This window comes from Pleuronectes platessa, chromosome 11 (genome assembly GCF_947347685.1).
Source record: "Pleuronectes platessa chromosome 11, fPlePla1.1, whole genome shotgun sequence".
Taxonomy (NCBI): domain Eukaryota; kingdom Metazoa; phylum Chordata; class Actinopteri; order Pleuronectiformes; family Pleuronectidae; genus Pleuronectes; species Pleuronectes platessa.
In genome coordinates this window covers 9,707,707-9,730,335 of record NC_070636.1, presented here as the reverse complement: position 1 = coordinate 9,730,335, position 22,629 = coordinate 9,707,707, and the positions used below count along the sequence as shown (strand labels likewise).

General features: G+C 42.4%; 1 protein-coding gene across 1 annotated transcript in view; it reads right to left on the bottom strand.

Moving 5' to 3' along the window:
• The window catches only part of pacrg (PARK2 co-regulated), a 117,970-nt gene extending 112,671 nt beyond the window's left edge, over window positions 1–5,299 (bottom strand). Inside the window, exons 1-3 of the mRNA XM_053434849.1 lie at window positions 5,155–5,299; window positions 2,531–2,583; window positions 1,028–1,162 (exon numbers count right to left, since the gene is read on the bottom strand). Coding sequence (XP_053290824.1) covers window positions 1,028–1,162; window positions 2,531–2,583; window positions 5,155–5,299 — 333 coding nt within the window. The remainder of the gene's footprint in view (window positions 1–1,027; window positions 1,163–2,530; window positions 2,584–5,154) is intronic.
• Between the last annotated feature and the right edge of the window lie 17,330 nt (window positions 5,300–22,629).

Sequence of the window (22,629 nt, the reverse complement as noted above, 5' to 3'; positions counted from 1 at the left end):
AGAGAGCTAACTACCGAGGAGCTCGCTCACACATCCAGCCTTCCCTCTCTCTTTGAAGTCGGAAAAAGGTAGGAAAGAGGCATAATTTGTTTTATTCATTTATCATTGCTTACTATGAATAAATGTCATTAAGACCGGTTGCTGCACAGTGGGTGTGAAGTTATGGAATAGCTGGCAGCACAGTAGGGGCTGAAATAAAGCAATAGAGTGATTAGAACAATGCCTCCTTCCCACATACACTGTTGGAGACAGGGGCCTAATGGTTTATGTGCAGGCTTGTGTGTTGGAATACACACACATGTAACACACACTAGGTTGCCCCAAACACTTCAGCCACTGACATAGGAAAACACTTACAAAATCAAAATGCTTTGTGTTTTTATTCATAATTATTAATATTATTCTTGCAAGATATGCCATGAAATAATAAATACTAATCCAACGATGCTCACCATGCATCAGACAAGCACATTTACTCTTAATGATACTGGCACAGTAACAAGTGAACACAGGCTAACAAGCTTTAGCAATGCTATAAGATGTGAAAAAAGTCGAACATCTGGAATAATTTTTACATTTATGAAGATGGCTCCAAAAAAGTCAAGTGCAACAGGAAAGTGGCAAATCTGGCAAATTATAAACCTGCAGGTGGCACAAACCATCGGCATTCTTTATCACCACCTCGCAAAACCGCCTCTTATTATAGCAATCCACCAAGGTCCAAACACACCTGGCTATTAAAGGTACTGGGAAATGGCACTCTGAGTGGTTTATTGCATGTTCTGCCATAAACACAACTATGACTAATTATAAAGAATAACTCTCTTAAACCATGTGTCTGACAGAGCAACATTCTGGACACGTTGTGAATCCACTAGCGTCATGATCTCAGAACATGTGCTTAAAGTGTCAGAATAGATCCCCTGGCAGCAAATAATTGACAACAGTATTGACAAACGGGACACTCTTGTCAATACCATGTTTTAACAGTCCTTGGTTAATCCTTACCAAAGCGCAGCGCCCCTACCTTCCATGCAATGTGGTTTCCTTTGGCATCATGCTCCAGTGCCATTGGGAACTCTCCACGCTCATAGAACTTGCGAAAGGTGGTTGGTTTGGACGGGCGTTCCCGAAAAGCCCCGGCGGCCGGAGGACCCTCAACCTGGTCAGAAACAAGAGGGCAAATCAGAATGTTGACATTTTTTTGAAACAAACAGAATTAGAAATACACGGCGAGTAAGAGAGTTGTCCTATGAAATCAGAATTGACTTTGTTTTCGCCCGCAAGAATAGAATCACTCCCACCGCCTTTTCTTAAAAGTAATTCAGGCAGACACATGTGCCTGCTTCTCTGCTCCTCTCAGGGAGGCAAAACACAGATAGTGTGCGCTCGTGTGTGCATGTGTGTGTGCGTGTGTGTGGATTGGCCCTGTAGCCAGAGGCACTGCCTCAGGCATTGTTAGGATCATCTTTTCTCTGCCACCATGTTGGCTATGTGCTATTACTGTGCCACGGAAAAGCAAATGGGACTTCTATCACATCAGCCACAGTGTCTCCTACGACTGTTGTGGGGGTCATTGAAGGCACAACCCATACAAAAGGTGTGAGTAAATGCAGCACAGTGGAGTGGCAAAGAGAGGAAAGGGAAGATTTTATTCTTATTTAATATCATCTACAGGACAAACAAACTGGTGTTAATAATCAATCATATACAAATGCTACAAACAGAGGCCCCTGATAGAGCCAATTACCCGAAAATACAAACAAAGAAATGCTCATTATCCAGCATAAAAATGACCAGAGTGTCTCCGTGCAGACCCTGTTCGAGAGGGGGCTACTCATGTTCTGGAGGAATTTGGATTGATTTGATTGAGAACGTTACAGCTTTGCAAACAGCGTGTTTTAGTGGATAAATGACAGAATGTTGGAGGCAATCGTTTCCCTGTCCGTGTCCCTCGTGTGAATCCCCCGCCATCTGGGTTGCACTGCTACATGACTGGCAGATGTGTTGCTGTCATTAATCCTCAGATTACCGCCCACTGAGAAGCAGAATTTTTGCCACAGCAGCCCACAGGCCGAGCAAAGTGGGACCTGGACGTGTTATCTTTGGCAGGACTGCCTAAGATTGGTGTGCAACTTGAGAGAGAAGTGGTTTTAGTCTATTACCGTGATTATTTCTAGCCAACGGTTGTTTCGATTTTCACGTTACATAATTTACTAGTGTTGCCTGTTTGTTGCATAATTCAAGAACTAAATAGAAAAGCTTGGAATGACAAATGCAGCTTGGTAAAAGTGCCACAGAGGAATGATGTAACATGGATTTGAGTTTAAGTTGCATGCGTGAGGTGGCACAGCTACATGGTGCCGGCACATCTGGACTCAGGAGGAAACAGAAGAGGGGGGGAAACCACGATGAGGTGCCCTGTGCGAGTGTCTGTGAGCCCTCACTGCATTTAAACAGCATTAATGCACCATGGGATTGTAGCGCAGTCATTCCAAATGAATTAATTTGGAGCACTTGTTTACCATGCCAGGGAATTCTGAATGATATTATGCTGAATTAAATAGGCATAGGTTTGTATACCTGCAGGAGAAAGACTATACAAACAAAAACAGTCTGTGACTAACAATGCATGAGAAACACAGAAAAATGGCACTTTGTGTTATCGCTCACTGTGCTTGCAGCATAAAAGAAATCCTTCACAACAAATAATACAGATATGCCTCCCATCGTCTTTTGAGTCGTGTCTTTCATTTAATCTACAATAGTGTGTCTTATCATCAACAATAGTAATAAAAAAAAATTGTGTAATCCTGTGAGATTGCTCCTATTTGTATTAGGTTTCAATCAATTAGTCAATAATTGCTTGGACGGTTTAACCTATCATCATTGTGAACCGTTTCATGTTAGATTGCCTCATTAGAATTGTTTTTCTGTCACATCCAGAGCACAGGACACAGAAAGTTAATATCAGAATGTAATTCCTTTGGTTGTTTCATTTAGACGCAGCGTAAATCACTGTAATCTGTTTGTCTTCTCGCTTTTCTCTGTCCGTCTTTGTTCATTTCCTTCACTGCGGGAGTTGTTTTGCCGACCTCGCAGTGGAAAGAGGAAGCTGTAAAGCTTGCAAGATCAGTGCTGCTCCAGCCTGCAGGAGTGACAAAGCCCTCATATCCAGGTAGCTCCGACGGCAGTTGAGCCACGCTGCACACGGAGGCTAAAAATAGCTCCGACTGGGCAGTGAGGAGAGAATGAACGCAGACTGCATTGACTGGCTGAGCAGCTTTTATGGTCAGGAATGATGACGCTGCAGTCAATTCCATGGCCTGTGTTCATGGCTGAGGTGTTGCATGCTTCACAGCCATTTCCCCTTTTTGTCCTCGTGTTATGATCACTTGCACACCGACGGCCAGGGAGATACACTGACATGTAAGCTCAATGGCATATTTCCTTGTGGCTCAGCTCACCTTAGCAAAAGCCAAACACAAAAGCCCTTTCGTCTGCCGCTGATGTAAGCTGCCGTGTGCCCTTCCAATGAGCGCCCTGCTCTCGTTTAGCCATTCATGACATTCGGGTGGAGAGCTTGCATGCTGAGAGGAAAACCGCTATCACTGAATCCCAAAGCAATAGCTAAACTCACTTAGCAAGATGCAGATTAGTTTTTATTTGTTTTCATCTGTTTTGTTCCGTTCTGAGGAGCGAAATAAACTTATGAAGAGGACACGACACGCATTAAAGAAACACATCAAGTCCATTTCATCAGAAACAACGTTCCTAAGTTCAGTTTTGTACGAGTGAGCAGGGATTTCTGTTTTGCTAATGACAACAAATGCTGCTGATCATGTTGTACTACTAGCCGGCGTCATTTCTTCACGTTTGGCTCTCCATGTATCCCAAACAAATTTGAATAATTGAATTGTCCTCCTTTCTTACCCTGCTCTTCATGCATTTGTGGGTCCGCTGGTACAGGAAAAGGTAAGGACTACCCTGTGCAGGTCAGCATATTCCAAAATGCATCCCTTTTCTCAAACACTAACACAGACAGTGAAAAAGACAGACAAAAGGAGCCTGTAACATAGACTTATAAGAGTAGATAGCATCCTCTTCTAGGTAGAGGCCATAAAGTGAGCCGGTGAGGCGACAGACTACAGAGCAGAGATAGAGGTGGTGTAAGGCAATAAAGGGAGGAAGTGTCTATTTTGTGAGCCCCTGGTGTACACATCAGGGAGTCATAACAAGGCAGTAGTGGTCAGATGAGCTCCAGGCTGTCATTTCTCTCCTTCGCCTTCACTCTGCCTACAGATCTGTTTCCTCTCTAATGCTGTTGTCCACCCCGACTAGCTCCACAGCAGACCTGGCGCTGCAAGACCCACAGAGGCAATAACACACAAACATGCTCTCGTGCACGGACACAATCACTCACATACTGCACATGCTGAGCTCCCAATGGGTGAGCCCCTGCAGAGGTGATTGAACACCGGCAGGGTCTCATGCTCCCGTCATTTATAAAGGTGTCGCCCTGAGAAACAGAGATGCTCCCTCTAACCTTATTAGTATGGCAATTCCATGGCTCTTCTGCTTGATGTTGACACACAGAGTGGGTGGGGCAGTCAAAAGGCACACGGGGGGAAAAAAATGGAAAGAAATAAATTAAGAGAGAGGCTGAAGTGGGATAAAGGTGGAGGATGTGATAGGCCAGACAGAAAAAGAGAGAGGAAGAGGGAGACAGGGCCACAAGAGGTGTGGCTCATCAATTCTAAGGGTGTGTTCACTGTGGCAAGGCAGCTGCAGCATGGAGGTGATCCATCACCGCGCCTGGGCCTCCAGCTCGATCGCTCTCTCTCTCATCTCTCCATCTCTCTGCCTCCATAACATAACCCCAAAAATACCTCTGAATGCCTCTGATATTTACCTAGAAAAGGGCAGTCAATTCAACGTCCACCCTGCATTTCAACACTGCTGCACTTCCTCCTTGTTAATGTATATCCATCTCCCATCTTTCTGCCTCTTGTCTGCCTGTGCAAAGATGCATTCGGACGTGTTGCATTCATATGGGGAGAAGGGTGCCACTCCACATGGGGGAGCGTCAAATCAGCTGGATGCCGAGGCAGCAAAAGGAGTCGGCACGCCTCGCGCTTGCTCGCCCTCTCTCACTCTGCATCTCACCGCTGACCTCGCTCGAGAGGTTATTGAAAGCCAGCTCCACACAGAAGGCCGTCTTTGCTGAGGGAGGGAGCTGAGTAGGTGAGTCACAGAGGATGGAATAGACAGGTCGGGGCTCTCCTGATAAGGTCAGCATGCCTGTTGCTGCCACAGGCAACAAAATTAACACTCTTTTATTTACAGTATATTTTCTGCCACAGTCCAACCCAGACGCCTGTCGGCTAGCCACCAGAGACACAGGCCGGGCTGGAGATATATATGCTGCATTTTCAAACTGCATTTAAATGAAAAAAAGAGAACATTACGGTGGTATTTATAGGCTGTTAGTGAATGTCTGCTATACGGTCATGTCCAAACAATTATTCAACAGGATATTTGTGCACACTCATTTCCTCTGCAGGCCAAAACACAGACTGGTGGGAGGCTGATTCCTTTCAGAGGAATAAATCTACAATATTTGTACTCCATTAATTTCTCATGACCAAACAGCAAGAAGTGCAATCAGTGGACGAGTGAGTTTCATTATGTGGAGGAATTAAGCCTGTTGTGAAAGACAAAGTCGGGGGTTGAAACGAGTGAGTAAAGAGCTCTCACCGGACAGGAAAACCACAGACGGATAGAAATTGATCAAAGGGAATTCTTATAATCCGAGCTCACAGGACCGAAGAGGAAAGCTTTACAATTGTCACCATGTCAGAGGCTTCTGCAACAACCATATTGTGCACAGGCAGAAGGGCAGGTTTGTAATGAAAAATGACGACACCACTGAGCAAAGATGACACTACACACCTTCTGTCACTTAAAAAAAAAACGATGAAACAGGTGACAGCCATTGACTATTAAACTGAGTGCAAGAGGAATAACTTTCAAAAACTTCAAGAAGCTCTCAGTGTTCAAGAGCGCCCCACTGTTTCCTGTCTGCACTAGTTTAACCCCATCACTTAAAAGGACGGCAGAGACACAGATATACATTAACAGAATGTGAAAGAATGAGTTTGGGGTGTTGATGTGTGATGGGAGGATTCTGAACGAGGCCAACAAGAGAGAGGGAATCAGCCTGAATGGCAAAGGCAGAATAAATGATCTCTTTCTACTTGTTAAGTGAATTGGAATCCATATGCACAGAAGGCTCAACTAATAAGAAACCAAGATACACTACAGTGTGTACATCTTTACTGTTGGAAACAATTAAACACATGTGCACAAAACACATTACACATACAAATTATGCTAAAATCACACACTTGAATGATTAACTAATTGTAGAGTAATAATTCAGCACTTGTTTAAAAATAACCGTCTCTACATCAACCTGCCCCGTCCAGATGTCCTGTCTGGTGGTCCATGATCTATGGGTCAGTGGACAGAGATACGTAGAATGTAGTATAGAACTGGGGATCCAGAGGGCGGGGCAAGTAGCAGGACCCAAAGAGAGGATGGCTCAAAAGCTGGACAAAGGCAGGCCCACTCTAATGGGTGGTGGTAAAGACAAGCTCTAATGGTAGACCAAAGGCAGATTCTCTTTCGAAACCAAGCAGCAAAGAGGAGTCCCATCAGTAGGCAGAGCAGGAGGGCAATCGCAACGGAAAAGTAGCAATTCTGAAGGATGACCTGGAGACGGGTTATGGTCTGGAGATCAGGAAAGGCGGCAGGATGCAGTAAAGGATGTGGGTGGGTCAAGGTATGGCTGTGGGTTGGTACAGTAGGCCGACTAAGGAGGGATGGTTTATGCCAAGCTGCCGACTGGAGATCCGGAGTTAAACTGATGTCAATTGAGGCAAAAAACAGCTTTGGAATTGCTGGCATGTCGGCTGGGACCCCAAACTTAGGAAAAGACCCAAGAACCGATGAAATGTCATCTAGGACATACAAGAGATTGAAAGAGGAAAAAATTTTCCCCTGAACAATTTGGTTGATGAAAAAAAAAAACATGCCAAGCTTCAGACTCAGTGAGTTGGCTGGGTCCATGATGTTTCTATCATACTGTCACAGTTCAATGTCTTTCTGGACCCGAATGCAGACACACAGAGGAGGGTTGGTGCAGTGAAGGCAAATTATTTGCAGCAACAGAAACAGCCTTGGAGGTGGATGGGTAGAAGCAGGAACCCAAGAGCCCTGGGAAAAAACTCTGGTATATGAACACTGTTGAAGGAACATATGGATAAGTAAATATAGTGGTTAGGGTAATGAAGGAATTGGGTTAGAGTGGGAGTGGTGGCATCTGGTGGCTTGATGCTAAAATGGCAGGACACGGGGCTGAAATGGTCCAAATGGACAGTCCTCGGGTGCAAGTCATGAAAAACTTTGGTTTTCTGCATCACATTCTAATTTTGCCCAGTTTATGTTCGATTTTCTGCTACCTTTACTAATTGAGTGCATGTACATGAGTGTTTTTTTGTGTAGGCAAAGGGAACAAAGCCCTCTCTGCCCTAACTGTTGGGAGAGTGGGGCGCACACACTGATGCAGCGCTTCGTCTTTACAGCCCTAATCAGTGACGACACCTGAAGATATTAAAACACTGCACTGGGCCATGAAATTAATGAGACACTCAAGGAAAACTGCATCCCTGACTTGCTTCAGTTGCCACTTCTGCTGCTCAGAAAGAAGAATTTCAATGTCCTACCAATTGTATTCACCGAATAAGTAGCTTCTCGTCTATAAACATCCTCATAACCAGATTTAATTTATGGCAGACAGAGAACCACCTCATAGAATATTAATGTTCCTGAAGTCAGTGACAACACGTTGTTTTGGAGGGGTTATGGAGAGCTGGCCATAGCTCAGAATAGCTACATGACTCATCCAAAACTATAAACATGAGTTTTTTTTTGCAGGTAATAAGGAGATGGTCATCAAACAAGATAAGAAAACAGCCCTGGAAATACACATCCAGGGGAGAAGATGCTAAGATGGACAAGCAGGGTGGAAGCAAGTGAGGAAATGAGAAGATAGGAGGAGTTCTGTTCTGACCAAGACACATATGTGAGAAAGCATCACTGGGTGATGTGGAAGGTTTGATTAGTAGCAACAGGCTCACAGGGGTAGGAATAGGAAACAAACACACACCGAGAGCCACAGGAAAAGACTTCCATTTCACCACAGAGCCACAGACAGACGGCCACAGAGAGCAGAGAGGACGCCCATCTGCAACCACACCACACCAACCTTCTGCCACACATATTCACAAGGGTCGCAGGTAGCCCGGCACAGACATATCCCTGAGGACTGGAAGGAGTCTTTGGTAGATAAGTAGACTGCACATGGCAAGAGATAGAGGCTCAATCTCCGATATGGGAATATTGTTTAACAGTGAAGAACATTATCAAGGCTATTAGTATGTATTGCAAAAGGAACCGCAGGCCCTTGCTCGTATCAAACACCCAGTGTGGCCTTCTATTCCTGGAAATCTGTTTTACTGCCTTTGAGGCTGTCTGTTAAAATGAGGCCAGAGGTTGATTCACAGAGACTCCATGCAGGGACCAAAGCTTGGTTTGTTCTGAAATTTGACCTTTATATAAATTAAACAGGGGGAAAGCACAATGCCCGACTTGAAGACAGCTTAACTCTGCTGCATGATTTAGTCAAACAAACTTACACACATACAGTCTTTCCACTTCCTGAATGTAACAAAAAAGCTTTTCCTTAATCCCAAATTTGTTTACTCCACAAAGACAGGAAAGGGGCTTCCAGTATAGGTTGTTATGGAATGTTATGTGGAACGGAGGTCTGGCATTGAGACCTCCTGCAAGCATAGTGCTCTGAATTATAGCCCACCCTTTAGGTTAGCCTGAGAGAGAAGGAAGAATAATGCACTTTTGAATCCCACACTGTGCTTGCTGCAGCAGCTCTGTCAAACCGGGAGTTAACGCTTAGCTGAGCTACAGGGAGGCCCTCGTACACAGACACACATGTGCACACATTCACACAAATAAACAAATAAAAGGGAGATAACACAAAGGCAAGCTCGAAACACTTTGTGCAAGCCACCCATGGCTTCTGAGCAGATGAATTCAGAATGAAGTGTGTGAAACTCATTCACTTTGGTTTTTATCTCTGTTTCATACAACATGTATGTATCTACCCACTACCCCAGCTTCTTCTGCAGCTTTAACTCTGCATTGCAAGTTGTGAAAGTGGAGATGCGTCATCCATCTCTCCATATTTCTAAGGGCTGTTCAGATGAGCAATGGTCAATGAGGTTTAATACAAAAGCATCTCATTGTGAAACACAAATGATACACAAAAGGTGTTCACACCCAAGTAATGATTAAATTAGCGCATTAATGTTTATTTAGGCAAAACTTCCATATGACCTTCCAAGGTCAGTCTGAGCAGGAACATCCTTTTCATCTTCAGTCATAAACTGAACACTCATCTATTTAAGAGGTGCGCTATGTCAACCTCTCCCCCTGAATCATATTGGCTCTCCAATCTTTCCCCTCCACTCACTCCAATTTCCTCTCATAAAAAGTCTGCCTTCTACGACTCTCCTTGGCTTGAGTTTTTATGCCTTTTTGTGGCCCATCTCAAAGGAATGTTTTCAAGGTAATGTGATGATGACCCTTAGACTCCTCATTAAATCACTTAGTTTCACAGCATCAACTAAATATCTTAAATGTTAAGGTAAAAAAAATACAGCCGAGGCAGTGCGGACGACCTTAAAAGTTTTCTTTCATCTTTATCAACTAAAGGTCTTGGTCAGAGTCTCGTACATTAGCCCGCGCATCAGCATCCATGTCCCAACCTTATTCAGACAGCAGGACAGACAGACCAAACAGAGTCGGTTAGATTCCACGACGCTAAAGAGATGGATGTCAGAGTGACAGATGGAAAGTTGAGCATCTGTTACTGTGCTGTACCATTTGGCTGAAATCAAAGGGAGATGAGGGCCTTCAAAGGACAAGCATAGCCGTGTCCGAGGCCAGACATGCTCTGGTGTGCTCCGCAGATAAGGGCCAAGAGGTTATATTGCTTTTCTTCTGTCTCTCCCTTTGTTCTCCTGTCTTTAGGGAGTGGGAAGAAGACAGACTAAAAAAGAAAAAAGTGGGGGAGAAAGAAAGGCAGTGAAGGAGAGAGAGAGAGAATGGGGGGGGGGGCAGAGAATAAGTCAAGAGCAGGTTGCTTGTCTCCCTCCGCCACGGCGCGCTGTGTTGATCAAACACTCGTTAGTAGAATTTGCTTGGTGTTTCCGGACAGCCAGGCTAATGAGGAGAGGTGGCTGGAACAGAGGGATGCTGGGCCTTTACGCTGGATCATTTCTGACAGTATCACAGTACTTTGCCTTTCAGCCCTTCCCCTTCCCTGCCCTCTCTAGCTCGCTGCAGCAGAGCCATTGCCTCCAGCGTGCCTTCAACTGGGAGCACTTTGACTCAGCTGGATGCGAGGCATGAGCTTAATAGTAGAGTAATCCACTGTGGAATTTTGAAGGGAATGCACACACTACTTCAAGTCTTAAAGGGTTTGTAGGTTTACTTTCTTGGCACCAGATGAAGAACACTGCTGCCCTGGAGCACATCTTATGAAGCCGGCTGCTGTGTGTTTTAAAATGCATGCAGTGTGCAAGGTGTTGGCGACGGTGAACTTTTGCTCTGACCTTCCATCCCTCTTCTCTGTAGACAGAATATTCCCATAAGTATTCTGACAGAAATATTTTTATTCCAACATGTATTATTTTAACTTCTATCTACTATTTATCTACCTTATTTGCAATGCACCACAAATGCAAGCTGGATTTTGTCATTGAGGTATTAGACATACAATCCGTTTTGGTCCGGTCAGCAAAATTCAAAAGGTCAGGCCAATGTTCTTGCATGATGGCGATGTTAAAAGATTTTCAAAGTAGGGGGGGGGAAGCAGTGAACAAAGGCCAACATTTGGTATTATTGAAATTGAACAACAGCGCTTGTCAGATACATTGATTTTTCTGCTTCTGGTTCCTACTATGATGATGCATGCAGTATGTGAGCTGCCTCTGCAGTCAGGTATATAAAACATGCCTAACATCGGCAGATAAGAACACAAAGAGGAGCCCATTCTCCTTTAGCAAGGACAAGACAGAGTGGTTGATAATGATGTAGGATGGGTGGATGAAGGTCTAGGGTCCTTTCAGTGTAATACACTTAAGAGTGGCCAGATTTAGCTTTAAGTTTAGCTGACTTTGCGTTAATTTACGTTAATGCACAACATTTTTTTCTTCACAACATGCTGCAAATTGTTTGATTAAAAAAAATGCTGCATGACTTTAAAATGCATATATTATATTGATTATCTCCATATAATACACATTCATATTTGTTGTACCATAACATGCTCAGCACATGTTACCGCTTGATAATGTGACCTTAAAGTAACAGTGAAATAAAGCATCATTGACCTTAGAGCAGTTTTTTGTTGTTCAAAAGTGCAATCACTTTCTGCTGCCTCAATTCAGCAATGCGCCAACAATGTGTGCGTGACCACACTTCATTTTAAGGTCAACACGCAACTACATGAACACACATTTAAACAGTGTGGGCAGTGGACAGGCAAATAACAACTGCATCAGTCTGAAACTAATAAAGACTCTTGTGTTGCACTTGGTGCCGCTTTGAGTTATGGCTTTACTGTGGACTTTCATGTCTTTCTGTCAACAAGCCTATTAAATCGAAATAAAACAACGTTAGCTAACATATTGAGCAAATTCACTTTCATGGTAATTCCCTTGACATTTCCGCGGAACTTGGTGACCCATGTCAGCCATTGTGTTTGTGTTTTTCGGATTTTGTTTTATGTTAAAACATCAAAGTATGTCCTCATATTCATCTGTGCTTTTTGATATGACTGAGATTAAGTGGAATAAAAAGAACGTAAATTAGCCAATGCCTTTAGGATTCTTTTGATACAAGAAGGACACTGTTCATAGAGGAGGCGTAGATCTAAATGTCCTCTATGTTGGTTATCGCATGACATAGAGCTAATTAACTCTGGAGCGGAAAATGCAGGCCCTGTAAGGCGCAATAAGCATTCTCCATTAAAAGCCATCTAATTAGAATGCAAGCTACAAGGGCTTGAAGGAGAACACAACAAACAGAGTGGCCGGTGTAATTGTGAACGGCGCTCTGAGGAAAGCAAACATAATGGATATAATCAGCTGAGCACTTCTATAAGGTCATGATGATAGAACGCCGTGGAAGTACTTCTCCATATCTGACTGAAGTTTCCAGATGGTGTTTTCCTCAACCGTGGAAAAGGTCACAGACATTTTAGCAGCCATGCACTTCAGATAGCATGCCATCAATTATAACCTAATCTATCTGTTGGTACCTGCGGTGAGAAGAGCTTGAAGCACAGAAACTTGGACTGGAAAGTTCTAACAATAATATCCTCAGTTAAACTGTAAAGTGGGACCGTGGACTTTTGGACCCGATTGAAGATTTTCAATGTGTTGAGCACAATAAAGTGAGTTTCTTCTGGATCAAAGCGACTTCTAAAAAAAACAATAGCATTTCACAGACAGGCTTTACTTCCCTTTTATGGTGAGTTAATATTTCATGGATAAAAACTAAATGTTCTATTCGGGTCAGTCTTATTTTCCCGCTGCCTTTAAATTAAAAAGGGAGCCAACCCAAAGTAAAAGCTGTGGAGAAACTGTAAGATTTCCAAGTCAGCCAGTTCTCCGTCCACTCGAGGCCTTTAGGCTCCGTGGTTGATCGATCGTAATGGAAACGCCAACAGGCCTCCAGAGCCCATTGCCAATTTAACCTGTTTTACCATGACTCAATTCTTCCCTCTTCTTCAAATAACCCAGCTGCTTACAGGGGGGATGAACTACAGGCTTCTGCTGCTGATAAGAAGAGCGTGCAGGAGCACAGGGAGGCAGAGATGGATGCAGGGAAATAGTTCTAACGTGTGTGTGTGTGTGTGTGTGTGTGTGTGTGTGTGTGTATGTTCACAACACCACTGGTTTAGAAAAGCAGACAGGTGAGGGAATCTTTGGCAAAGCATCCAAAATTTGCTCAGTTTCCCTTCACTTGCGCGAGCATGATTCACACAACTCAGACACAGCCGGCTTCGTGGTCAATTTATGTATCACACTGGGCACATTATGAGTTCCTGTGTCAGATAATTGCAAATTTGCCCATTGTGGGACTAATAAAGGAATTCTTAATCTTAAATGTGTTAGGAGCGATGTGGAAGAAGGATTTTTGACTGCGGGTGATAATAATAAATACACAGATTAATCTCCATAAAAAGCGTTCAAGGATCTTGGTCAGCAACTAACTGCTCTCCATATAACCGACCATGAGGTTATTTTTATCCCAGCCCTTTTTTATCCGTTCTGTGTACACGTTCTGTTATCAATAATTACCATGAACGATGGTGTTTCAATGGATAGAAGAGATAGGGATTTACTTATTTTAAACAAAGCCTTAATTGATACACGTCCTGCTGTTAGGCAAACACTTAGATGGGGATTAATTCTAAACCAAATTAAATTTAGAATTCTAACTATGTTTATTGCAATTTAAAGCGAGATTACATTTAATCATGTTGCACTGAAATTCCAAACTCATTTAAAGCCTAATCAAGGATCAATTCTAAACTGTCACTTGTTTAATTTGTTCAAACTGCTTTATTTATTAAAATGACACTAGTGCGGTTTGAGCAAACAACTGAGATGTAAATCAACACATCAACAAAATGTGCTTCTTAACTCTCCAACAAAGCAAATCTACAATGATACAATTAAATAACAGTGCATCGATGTCCTGAAACCTCTTGTTATTTTAGCTATTTTTATTCTATCGATTCGGTTTAGGATTTATAGATACAGCAATTGTCTGGTAGCCTATTGTTCCTCAGGGTAAAATGTTTTCATCTTCAGGGACCTGCCCGGTTGAATGAAGGTTCTGCAGGGAAGGAGAGAGAGAGAGAGAGATGGGAAGAGTAAAAGAGAGAGAGATATATAGACAAAGGACAGCAGCATTGGGGGCCGAGACATCTGCTCAGGTAAATAATGATGATGCTGCGGGTGAGGAAAAGGAATAAGATATGGAGGTCACGTTCGCTAGCATGGAGTCTCCATCTGTCCCCCGGGGTTAGTGGGGTGAGCCAGGGATGACGGTGGGCCCGGGAGAGAGGGGCTGGCAGGTTGTGGGGGGGGATGCGGCAGACTTGGGGACGCTGTTTGCCAGCTCCATTTTTATCCCAGAGGCCGAGCAAACAGTAAATGAGGTGTGCTTGATATAACTGCACTCTATCGGCTCAGCGATCTGCAGACCTTTTGCCACACGAAAGTTGAGGTTGGGATCAGGTGTAGTTTGTATCGATTTGCCCTCCGAGGTGAACTGTGCAATACAGCATCTTAAAGAGGATCATGTCCACGTTCTCGTGTGTGTGTGTCGCGATCGGGTAGAGACATTCAGGACTTTTATCTTCTATGCCGACTCGTGACGGCACATTTCCTGAGAGAAAGGGCCAAGTGACACTTAAGACCTTTCAAATATACTCAGAGCTGCTCTCTAAAAGCATTAAAAGCATGTTAAGGGATACAGGTTGGACAAAAAAAGAGGTAACATTACAGGATGTGTTACAGCAAACAGCCAACGAATTAGACACCATATGAATCAATTACAGGGCATGATGATGATCTAAGGTCACATATTACACATCTTCACGGGTCTCGAAATCAATTGCACCCTATTTACATGACTGATCCCAAGCGAACTCAATAGTCATCGACAAAATGTTTTCTTAGGCTTGTTTTTAAACAGAGAAAAAGAATAAACAGAATAAATAAGCCTCGCAGACCAATTCTTTCATTTGTCTAGCGTTCCAAAAAATGTCTGGGGTTGTCCAATAATCAACAGTTGGTCCACAAATCGGAGCATTCTAAGATTACAAAGCGAGCCACACCCATAAGGAATTCAGGAGGTCAGTAGACCAATATATTAGTCGAAATATCAATATTGAAAATAAATTGCTAATGATTCCTAAGATATCATTATCATCACCTTTTGAGAAAGAAATGTAATCGAGGGAACACAAATACAACCAAAGAACTTGAATTAACTAAATATTTAAAAGATAAATAGGTGCATGGCATTTCTGCATTGTATTATATGGATGATTTATAGAAGTAGAAGCTCTTTTTTCAACTTAATATAAAAGATGTTAAGTAAACTATTCTTATCAGCAACTACCACTGTTGTCCACTGAACAGTACTTGTCACTTCTCAGAACCGAGACAGCAAACTGATTATCAGGCTCGGAAATAAGTGAAATGCACAGTCTGACAAGGTTGGGTAAATTGATAATGCATGATATCATATTATTGTATAGTGTTGAGCGATTGTGGTCAGTGTTCAGAAATCAAAAAGCAGGACTTCCTCAAAGCTGGATTAAGCCTCCGACTCTGTTCGCTTCTCTGTCGGAATACCAAAAGGTGACGACCTCCCACCAGAATGTAAAGTGTATCCTTTCTTCTCTTTAAATGCTTGGGGATGAATCACAAAAAAAAGGCGAAGGGGGTTCAGGAGCCGGTGCTATTGATTCAATTTCTATGACCACAAATACTTTAAAGCATAATAAGCCTATGCTTCAAATTCCCATCCCCTTTCTAGGCTTGAAATGGCCTTGTCGTTACCTACAAATCACAGTTCTCCGCAAAGCTGCCCTCCCTGGAGCGATATGTCCGTGACCACAGGGGAGGGGGGGGGGGGGGAAACAGAAGGCAAGAGACACAAGCAAGCCTCTGAAAAATGTAATGGTTTCTGTTGAGGATTTAGCCAGGGGTACGGCAGTGTGGAAGTATCACTCATGTTCCAGACGTGGTAGATCCTCTGGGGAGATGGCGAATATTAAAGGGCTTTACAGGAGCCTTCTGGTGAAGGCACTTGACAGGAGATTTGTTTATGACCTTCAAAAAGGGAGGAGGAAGTCAATAATAGCCCCGACTGCCTCTTTTGCATCTCAAGGCAGTCCCTGGCGTGGAAAAAGAAAAAGAGAGCCTGCGGTTTCAATTCATCACAACTGTGCTGCTCTTCCACTTCTTTTAATCACGTTGGGCCAGTTCTTTTAAAAGCAGTGACAAGGCAATAGCTGTTGCCAAAAAAACTTAGTGGATCGGAGAGGAAGACCTAGTTACAGTAAAATGTATCAACGATCGGACAGTCAACAGTTTAGAAGTAAAGAAGATATGGAAGACTGGGTGCGGGCAACTGCTGACATAAGATATCAAACTGACACTTTCCTCAAATTCATTCATTAAATTATCGCTGACCACAGACGCACCAACTTCTGAAGCTCTCGCTTTCCCAAGAAACCAAGTCAAAGCTGTCAACACTATCAACATCAAAAACAAAATGCAGAAATCAGAGTAAAAGATATTCTTGGGACTTCCTCGATACAGCGAAGATTTCACCACATCCCTGAACAGAAAATACAGACAATGACATGTTTGAACGTAGGCCTAGTTTAGAAATATTAAAAAAACATGAATGTCTCCTATTGAAAGCCAGCCGTCTTCATATCCAACTGTACAGAAAGAAATTCTAAAGAGCTGGGTGTTTGGTCTCTAAATATAGGTTGGGGATAACTGCCTGAGAGTAAAAGAAAACCTCAACCTGTCAATGTATGAAATACGACATGCTTTATTCCCTAACAGCCTAAAGTAAAAGTGCCAAGTGCGAAATCACAAGGTAGATGAGGCAATACGTGCAGCGTTGCATACTGTATTCCTTATATACGATAGTGCTTTCTACTAAAACAGAGCAAATCACAGCATCGTTCTTCTCCTCAAATAAACTGAAGCATGGACGTCTTTCTGATGACTTTGATTCTGAAAACTTGGGCAACTGTTCAGTGCAGTAAGGCACGACAAACAAGGACTTCAACTTCTAGGATACAATATCTGCAATGGAGAAAGACTATAAGTACATCTGCCAAGGATGCTCTCGTCTATGTTTGTTTGTTTGTCTGTTAGTTAGCAAGATTACACAAACAACTGACAAGATGAGTTACAGCAAAACTGCAAATAAAGAGACTTTTTTCCATTTTCCATTGCGAGGTATGCAATTTTTTTCAACATTTTAATAGATTTCTTCGAGAAAAAGTCATGGAGCTTGAATAAAACAAAAACTGGCATATTTAGATAACTGACATCTATAATTGTGTGAAATTTATTGCAGATCCATATGAAAATCTGGAGAATTATTTATGTGGTTTCATAAGGGGAGTGTTGGACCTTGGTGGAGGAATGTGCTCCACCGAGTGCCATTCCAGTTTATGTACGTCAAAGAAAGGATGTCTGACTAAATGAGTTACTGGGAGCTTTCTTTTCAAAGTAGTGGGGGCTGTAATCAACTAAGTATTTGGTGAGTCGATTCAGAATTGGCTCTGCATTATTATTATTCAACTATTTGATTCAATATAGTTTAATGTGATTGATGTACACCCATTAGTCATGAAAAGTTCATCCATCTCTCCGCTCTGCAGATGCACAAAAATATGGACCGCAGTGACAAAAACAAGGTGTCACTCATCGTGGTCCTTTAAAATCTACAGATGGAGATGATCGGGCCCGGATGAAACTGGTCCACAGAAGAACTTTTTAACTGGTCCCAATTAACAAGTTCAATAAAGACTAATATCTGCTGCTATACAAACCTTCAGTATTACACTTTCCTGATCCATCTTCATAACTGAGAGGATGAGGATCTGACTTGACTTTATTCCAAAATTAGTCTACGCTTTGAACAGTTAAACTTTGATTAAATAACGACCCTGTAGCCATTTGTGCGAGCAGCTTAATACAACCCATGGTCGCAGTATATCGTCAGATGACCTCTGGCAGCCGTGGTATTAATGACTGGAGCAAAGGAGAAAATCAGATAATGTTCTACTGAAGTCCACATCAGGAGATTCACACAATGGAGGTTTTAGTTTCCTGTGAGAAACCGGTGACAATGTTGTTATTTTGACCAAAGATTGTCCAACAACCTCAACCACTGGAAACTGTGACGACAGAGCTTGTCTAACCTTATGGGAGAACTTGTTTGAACCCAAACCATGTCACTTCACTAAAGTTTAAAAAAAATGTATCAAATCATTGTATTAGTATTTAAGCCAACTCATTTCAAGTCACTGAACTAGACCAAACCATAACCAAAGAAACACAACATCCAAGTATGGATGGATCGTGTTTTCAGGAAACGCAAAAGATGTGGTATTATTCTCGTCTATAAAACACTCACTTTTATGTGGTCTCTCCAAGATTTCACATATACAGGCTATTTAATTTATCAAATCATTGTATTAGTATTTAAGCCAACTCATGTCACTAAACCGTCACCAAACCATAACCAAAGAAACACAACATCCAAGGTATCACAGCCCAGGATCCTTCTGTTTGTCTCAGAGTAAGACAATGAGCATCAGAACAAATACAAGTTATTTCAGGAAACACAAAACCTCAGGTGGAAAACAAAAATAAAACACTAAAGAGATAAATACTCAAGTTGTGATCTGCATACAAAACATCAATAAAACACTCCCCCTTCATGTTTATGTGGTCTCACCAAGATGTCATATACATAAAGACATTTGCATTATTCTCTGAATTCCATGAAATCATTAAATGCAGCTTTGGGATGTGATCTAACAGTGTAGTTTCATCCAATTAAAGTTGTATATTGTAAAGTTGTTTAACTGTAGAGTCTTAAAAACCTCCTAGACTAAACTATGTCCACACATTCTGCTTTTTCCTAGGTTTTCCACAGCTTCTAAACGTCTCATGGTCATTTTACCGCGTTGGGATGAGTGACGTTAAAACTCCGAGTAAAGTTCGACTCCCAGTTAGAACTGGAATCAGCGCGAGCGGAAAGTCCCGTTACATCCGTCAGAAGGTGAACAGCCGTCACGGTCAGCTAGCTACACGGTGGGAGTGTGTGAAGGACGTGGAACAGCCGGACTCACCACGGAGTTCTTCATCGTGGCCTTCACGGAGAAGCCTCGTGTCCTCAGCTGCGTCTTGTCCCTCGACATGTCCTCAGGTGTCTTCTTCTCAGAGCCACGGTGCGGCTCAACAAGTGTGTGTGTTGTGTTGTGTTGCTCTCAGACTGTCGCGGGTCCTCTTCCCTTCTTTGTGTGTTGCTGTGGTTGCTATGCGACATCAGAGACGCTTTGGTCTGGTTGCTGCAGAGACGTGTGTCTCCTAATCACCATGGAAACCACAGAGCAAGTGTCGTGGAGTCTGAGTGTTGTGCTTTTTATTAATTTCTATAAAGATGGTGATATCACATATGAAGATCAGGTTTAAGTTAATAATGATATAGTCTATAATTAATTTTGATATTAAATGTAGTTTAAATTTTATTAACCGTCATTGAAACATTTATAATTACTATTGTATTTGTATTCAATTGTATTTGTATTAATTAAAAAAATATACACACACACATATATATAGAGATATTATTTACATGTATAAAATAACGATAAAATGTTTACATATAGTGATATCAATAATTAATTTGTACTTTCAAAGTGCTTTGTACTATTAAAAAAAGTCTGTGCCCTAATTAAAGATGTAAACTAAAAAATATGTTAATATTAAAATGACTAAAAACATTAAAATATATATCAAATTAAATCATTATAAAGATACTAATTGTGCAGCAACAAATTCAATGATTCGGAATTTAATTAAATTGACCTTCAATTTATCTTTTCCGTTTGGAGATGCATCTAACAACTTACTTTATATTAATTATCCTTTCTAATCTTCTTAATCCTCATAGATCCAGGTGTTTCTCTCGTGTGCAGCTGTAATGGCCAAAGGTTTCTTAATGCACCGTATTCTGTTGTTCAGTGACACTAATGGGTCAGAAAGTAGTGCCCCGTGCTTCAGCCCGCTGGTCACGAGTCACGACTAATGGGCGACAGACAGTGAAACGATGACCCCACCTCACACTGGATGACCTGACTTTTCGTCTGCTCCTGCCACATCTGCAGGCCACCAGCACACCTCCGTCTGAGACACACAGGATTGATCACACGCTCAGCTCATCATTACACACACACACACAGCCTTTCTTCATCCACAAGCAAATCCTTAATGATGCTCTTTGTGTGGCAGGTAGACCACGGCCTTGACTCTCAATAAGCTGGTTAGAGAGGGGCCCCGGCACTGAATCATTCCAATTTAGGGATATGGTACTTTTAATCTTCCAATATCGCTTTTTTGCCTCTGGAGAGTTTCTTAGGTGAACTGGTGCAACTGTTATTAATCTTCAGAGCACAGGCAATTTCTCTAAAAGCCCCTATTTGTTTTTTATGGCTCCATCGAGAGAGGAGGGTGTAGCAGCAGGGAGGGAGACTGTAAACAAGGTATGCGGGGAGAGCAAGTTATGTTCCCGTCAGCATTCGAGGCTGGTCTCTCCCTCTCTCTCTCTCTCTCCCTCGGAGGATTAAAAAGAGGAAGAGGGGAGTTTTCAGAAAGCAAACCGGAGCGTCAGCATGAATTCAGCCGGACTGAGAAATGATTGTTCAAACAGCACTGCGCTATCTCGCTGCTGTGCGTGCGTGGCGAGGAAGCGGAGCCGGTTCTCGGGAATCGTGGAGGCAGACCTTGCAAAAAGTGATGCATGAAATATGAAATATGTGTCGTGGGTTTTGCCGGTTTCTGGAGGATTTTGAGTTCATGTGCGACCATACGTGCAGGGAGGTAGATACTGAAGCTATCTCTGTCAGGTTAGCGGTAGCCTGGGTCAAGTTAATATCTATTTCTTCCAGTTGCTTCAAGGACACAAACAGTATATACAGTCCAAACTGACTTTGAAAGGGAAAATTTATTTACATTTTCCGCCACTAATGATGTCTCAGGTATAACCAGGTGGCTCGGCAGGTATGGAAAGAACGAGGCAGGGAAACATGGGTAGAAAAAGGAGGCTACAACACAAACAATACTTTGTAGACCTCGCTTTGAGGAATACGTCTTATTTTTTAAACATCCACACTGTGTCTTGATCATCGTACCGGGCCTGGTTTTGATCTACAGCTCATTTTCTGGGCCACATCCAAACTCGGGAACCATTGTCCACTGTGAGGAAAAACAGCAATTATGATATCATTAGAGCAGGAGCCGGTTCCTACAAAGCAGAGGACCCAGAGGGGACTAGTAGAAGAGTCTCAGCAGGAAAAAAGGATCGTAGAGACTTTGTTGCAGAGTCAGTTTCCCCCCCAATTACCATGAAACAAGACAAACAGTCATTAGAGTCGGCCATTAGGCTGTAGGAAGAGCGGCCGGGGGCTTGTTCGGTTTAACAGTACGTCAGGTTGTGAAAGTCACACAGAAAATGTACAAGGTCCCTGTGATGACTGTTATCCAACGCAAAGGCGAATCGGGATTCTTGTATGTGCAGTTGAGAACAATATTACACATTCCCTGACTATTATTTCCAAATGAAAAGATGTAGCCTAAATTACATTGAGTGTCCTGTGGAGAAAATGCAGCAGAGGTCTTTAAATACTGAGAAACCCATGAGGAACAATACGTCCTGGTAACAACACTACTGAGTCTCATAGATATAATAGAATAATTTGATTGCTGTGAGTAACACTGATCTGAATACATCACATGTTCTACTGTTCAGCACGATTGCTCGACTACCTTACTGTTTATTGTATATTTACACATATTTATGTATTTAAACACAAAAGCAATGTGATGCTCTATAAAGTTTGAATCAAACATGAATTGTTGTTGTGTGGTTGTTTAAACTCTCTGAAATTTCGAGAATTATCATGACAATAAGTTGGAAAAAACATCTTCTCTATACATGAGGACTGGGGTTATACATTATTTGGCAGCAGATTGGTACATTTACCTGCAGGTTTCTCTCAACATGCAGGGCCGCTGTTTCCCTGCCGTCTGTACAGTGAATCCCGGAGTAAGTTCCAGCCCGTGACCTTGAACTGGAACAAGTTAGAATATGAAATATGATCGATTGAATGAATAAATAAGCATCAGTCTGGCCCAATATTAATTACGTAAGGGTATCCTGTCCAGAAATCCACATGGCACCTTGAGGTATTCCACATTCAACCTAAATTCATGTACAATTGTCCTTAGAGAATGTTAAATGCTAGAGAAGCACATTAGACTGACTTCGACAGTTCCCACTAGTATTTATGTATTCCTCTCTAACTTTAAAGCAACACTATGTAACTTTCACTGAGATACAGCGCCCTCTGCAGCCACATGTGGTAATTAATCAGGGTCCGTTTTCCGAGTGATTAATAGTTTTTCATGTAGAGAAACAACAAAGCCTATCATCCTGTGTAGTGCCACTCACTGAACTGAAACACAACTGAACATTTGATATTACCCATAATCCCCAGCTTCCTGAACCAGGCAATCTGCTGCTAAACTCAAGGGGTTTTGTTTTTTGTTGATAAATTCGACGTGAGTTCTGAACCTGCTGGTC